The sequence below is a fragment of the Poromitra crassiceps genome (assembly GCF_964638095.1).
Source record: "Poromitra crassiceps genome assembly, chromosome: 11".
In the NCBI taxonomy this organism is placed as follows: Eukaryota; Metazoa; Chordata; class Actinopteri; order Beryciformes; family Melamphaidae; genus Poromitra; species Poromitra crassiceps.
This window is the reverse complement of record NC_139643.1, coordinates 52,722,772-52,727,771: the sequence shown is the minus strand read 5'-3', so window position 1 is coordinate 52,727,771 and position 5,000 is coordinate 52,722,772. Positions and strand designations below refer to the sequence as shown.

General features: G+C 46.4%; 1 protein-coding gene across 2 annotated transcripts in view; it reads right to left on the bottom strand.

Moving 5' to 3' along the window:
• The window catches only part of LOC310785643 (rap guanine nucleotide exchange factor 1-like), a 44,331-nt gene that overhangs the window by 7,591 nt on the left and 31,740 nt on the right, over positions 1 to 5,000 (bottom strand). For both annotated transcript variants that reach the window (XM_083646787.1, XM_083646788.1), the window contains exons 18-20: positions 1,464 to 1,548; positions 467 to 561; positions 1 to 15 (exon numbers count right to left, since the gene is read on the bottom strand). The exon at positions 1 to 15 is cut by the window's left edge and continues 64 nt beyond it. In XM_083646787.1, coding sequence (XP_083502913.1) covers positions 1 to 15; positions 467 to 561; positions 1,464 to 1,548 — 195 coding nt within the window. The remainder of the gene's footprint in view (positions 16 to 466; positions 562 to 1,463; positions 1,549 to 5,000) is intronic.

The following is a 5,000-nucleotide window of genomic DNA, read 5'->3' as shown; positions in this document are numbered from 1 at the left end:
ATGACTGAACGCACCCTGAGACACACACACACACACACACACACACACACACACACACACACACACGCGCATTACTCAATTTACCCTCAGGAATCAGGGACAGTGAGAGCCTACCTGCTATTCCTCCCATATATCCAGGGTCGGATTAATAGTACCATGGGCCCCCGGGGCTATTCATTTTCTAAGCTATTCATTTAGCCTTTTAGTCATAAAGATTATATCTTCCAGACTGAAATGTTATAACAGAAGTGGAGTATTGGCCAGAATTACATGAACATTTGGACACTTAGTTCAGGTGCACTGTCAGCCACCAGGGGGTGCTGCAGCACCCACCACACCCAGCTTCCCGCGCCCTTGCACCCGGACGTCTCCTATCTACTGCTGCACCACCCGGACCACCACCACCACCACCACCACCACCCGGACGTCTCCTACGTTCATGTTTTGTTGAAGTCTGTTGTTTTACCAGAAGGAGACGCTGTTGAAGTGCTGAGTGAACTCCGTCAGGTTCGGACTCTTCTCCTCATTCTGCTCCTTCGACCACATCAAGACCTCTGGCAGCTAGACAGGAGAGACAGACAGGTGAGAGACAGACAGGTGAGAGACAGACAGGAGAGACAGACAGGTGAGACAGACAGGTGAGAGACAGACAGGAGAGACAGACAGGTGAGAGACAGACAGGTGAGAGACAGACAGGAGAGACAGACAGGTGAGACAGACAGGTGAGAGACAGACAGGAGAGACAGACAGGTGAGAGACAGACAGGAGAGACAGACAGGTGAGAGACAGACAGGTGAGAGACAGACAGGTGAGAGACAGACAGGAGAGAGAGACAGGTGAGAGACAGACAGGAGAGAGACAGACAGGAGAGACAGACAGGTGAGAGACAGACAGGAGAGACAGACAGGTGAGAGACAGACAGGTGAGAGACAGACAGGAGAGACAGACAGGTGAGAGACAGACAGGAGAGACAGACAGGTGAGAGACAGACAGGTGAGAGACAGACAGGAGAGACAGACAGGTGAGAGACAGACAGGTGAGAGACAGACGGGTGAGAGACAGACAGGTGAGAGACAGACAGGAGAGAGACAGACAGGTAAGAGACAGACAGGAGAGACAGACAGGTGAGCGACAGACAGGTGAGAGACAGACAGGAGAGAGACAGACAGGAGAGAGACAGACAGGAGAGAGATAGACAGAAGAGAGACAGACAGGTAAGAGACAGACAGGTGAGAGACAGACAGGAGAGAGACAGACAGGTGAGAGACAGACAGGAGAGAGACAGACAGGTGAGAGACAGACAGGAGAGAGACAGACAGGTGAGAGACAGACAGGTGAGAGACAGACAGGTGAGAGACAGACAGGAGAGAGACAGACAGGTGAGAGACAGACAGGAGAGAGACAGACAGGTGAGAGACAGACAGGAGAGAGACAGACAGGTGAGAGAGACAGAGAGGTCTTACCTCTATCTTATAGAAAAGCTCTGAGTCCAGCAGAGTCAACTGCTCTGCTACATCCTGAGTTCTGAAGTCCAGAAGAGTTCCAGGCCTGAAGGAGAGAGGAGAGGAGACAAGTAGAGAGGAAAGGAGACAAGGAGATAAGAGAAGAACAAGGAGAGAGGATAGGAGACAAGGAGAGAGGAGAAGAGACAAGGAGAGAGGAGAGGAGACAAGGAGAGAGGAGAAGAGACAAGGAGAGAGGTGAAGAGACAAGGGGAGAGGAGAGGAGACAAGGAGAGAGGAGAGGAGACAAGGAGAGAGGAGAGGAGACAAGGAGATAAGAGAAGAACAAGGAGAGAGGAGAGGAGACAAGGAGAGAGGAGAAGAGACAAGGAGAGAGGAGAGGAGACAAGGAGAGAGAAGAGACAAGGAGAGAGGTGAAGAGACAAGGAGAGAGGAGAGGAGACAAGGAGAGAGGAGAAGAGACAAGGAGAGAGGTGAAGAGACAAGGGGAGAGGAGAGGAGACAAGGAGAGAGGAGAGGAGACAAGGAGAGAGGAGAGGAGACAAGGAGATAAGAGAAGAACAAGGAGAGAGGAGAGGAGACAAGGAGAGAGGAGAAGAGACAAGGAGAGAGGAGAGGAGACAAGGAGAGAGGAGAAGAGACAAGGAGAGAGGTGAAGAGACAAGGGGAGAGGAGAGGAGACAAGGAGAGAGGAGAGGAGACAAGGAGAGAGGAGAAGAGACAAGGAGAGAGGAGAGGAGACAAGGAGAGAGGAGAGGAGACAAGGAGAGAGGAGAAGAGACAAGGAGAGAGGAGAAGAGACAAGGAGAGAGGAGAGGAGACAAGGAGAGATGAGACAAGGAGAGAGGAGGAGAGACAAGGAGAGAGGAGAGGAGACAAGGAGAGAGGAGAAGAGACAAGGAGAGAGGAGAGGAGACAAGGAGAGAGGAGAAGAGACAAGGAGAGAGGAGAGGAGACAAGGAGAGAGGAGAAGAGACAAGGAGAGAGGAGACAAGGAGAGAGGAGAGGAGACATTGGTAAGGTGGGGAGGAGAAAGTGTTCCTCAGTGCTGCTCAGTCAGTCAGTCAAAATGGCTGATAAATATAAAAACAAATGACTGGTAAATAAATTGTATGAAATGCAGCACCGCACTCTATCGGGTTCCCAGCAGCGCAATCCACTATGCTTTTGATAAATAAATGTGATTTTTTTTTAAATCATGGTTTTCGAAAAATGCTTCAAAAGTCATCAAAGTGGTCCTCATTCATGAAGATTATCTTGCTGAACACAAAGTTTGCCTTTTCACAAACTTGTGTTAATTGCAGACATTATTTCAGGCATTTAATCGAATACAACAATCCCAATGAATTTGAGATGAAGAAACTGGAAGTGCTAACAAGTGCTAACAAGTGCTAACATCCAGCTCTTCCACACTCATTCCTGCGCTACTATATTCAGTCTATTTCATGAAGTCTGCAAATTCTCTGAATCTGAAAAGATTCTTATTGAGTAAGTTCGAGTCATGCGTGAGCCCTCCAGTGTAATGCTATGTTGCTTTATATCTCTTGTTCTAAGAAACTGATGAAGAGAGCTGGCTCTGCTGGGGAGCACTCTGGATGTTGCACAGGCTGCTCAAAAGAATGGATGACACGACACACCCCCTACACAACACGACACACCCCCTACACAACACGACACACCCCCTACACAACACGACACACCCTCTACACAACACGACACACCCCCTACACAACACGACACACCCCCTAACATACACCCTACACAACCTACTGAGTGTTTTTAGTCAGAGGCTCCGTCAGCTCCCATGCAGTAAAGACCATTACAGGAGGTCTTTCATGCCCACCGCAATAACCATAATAACTCCCATACATGCAGAGAGAGGAGACTCCTCCTTTCCCTCCCTCTCCCTCTCCCTCTCCCTCTCCCTCTCCCTCTCTCATCCCCTCACTACTTAAAGTCGACGTGAACCGGAACAGAATGCACTAGCGCGAGCATCGGAGACTGAAAACAAATTGAGAGGCGGACCATATAAGGTGTCGATATTTGATTTGACAATTCTGAGGACTGGCTTTGGCATTGGCCAATCCTGGCATGTTCCACCCCCAAATCGGGTGGGATTCAGCGTGTTGTCGTGCTACGCGAGTGGGATCCGCGGAGTACCAGGCAGCCAGGCTGCTTCGTGCGGAGCGAGCGGACAATCCGATCCATAGGTGCTGCCCGCCCGCCTGGAATCTCCGAGAGACGACCCCTGACAGCCAGGGAGGCTGTCAGGCTCGGAGGCGCGCGTCATTATCGTTATAAATGTAAATAATATTCCTGGAATGCGTGTTTTAACGAGCCAGTTACATTTCTTTGCATTCTTAGAGATTATAGTTTTTGTTTTTTGTTCATGTTTCTAACAATTGGCCAAGTTAGTAGTTAGTTTATGGGATAGGAATTCTGCCAGATGACAGGCACTAGGCGCCATTTTCTACTTCATTTGGAAGAGAAAATTATCCTGAAATGAAGATTTGATTGACAGCTGCATGTCATGAAATGATTGGTTGAAATGGGGAAGAAATTTGATAGTACTAGGTGACGTCAGCAAACTGCACATTACTGTTATGAATGCAATCTTGAAAAATGAACTTTTGATGTGAAAAAGTGTGAACAACTAAAGAAATTAGATCTTTGTGATTTTTTTGCATACATTATTAAATAGGTGCACTGCATACCCAGGTATTTGAACTAAAAGAAAAGAAAAGTAATTTTTGGGTTCAGCTCGACTTTAACTTAGGCAAATTGCACACTGTAGTACACTTTTTGTCCACATAGCACACGTGTACTTAGTATATAGTATAGTAATAGTAGTACTATAGTAATAATAGTATTATATTATATTATATAATACGATATAAGTGGACAGTTACTAGTAGTTGTATAAAATATGTATATATTGTTTCATAAGTAGGTATATATACTGTATTATATATTTATAGTATGTATATACTATATCTATATTTGTTTCACCGACACCTACCTGTGTGTTATGTTACTGTCATTGGTTACTGCTACTGTAACGCAAATAAAAAATAAAGTACTATCTATCTATCTATATCTATCTATCTATCTATCTATCTATCTATCTATCTATCTATCTATCTATCTTTCTATCTATCTATCTACCGTAAATTCCGGACTATAAGGCGCACCGGTCTATAAGCCGCACCTTCAAAGGTGACTATTTTTTTCTTCTATAAGCCGCACCGGTCTATAAGCCGCGGGTGTTTTGATGTTTAATTACCATATGTAAGGCTTCGTGCACAGAGGGGATTGTCGGGAAAGAGATGGCTGTTTGGGGAAGCTCCCATTTATTAACATTTCAACAAAACAAAAGTCAGGTCACTAATCCCCAGACAAAATCACACATTGTGAGATGCTTAAAAATCACCATCGGCGGGAGCTGCTGTGCAGCCAAGAACACAAGTGAAATTCGTTCTCTCGTGACCTGTGGTTCTCAACGTGATGGACGATTCACCTTTCTTGTTAACAGTCCTA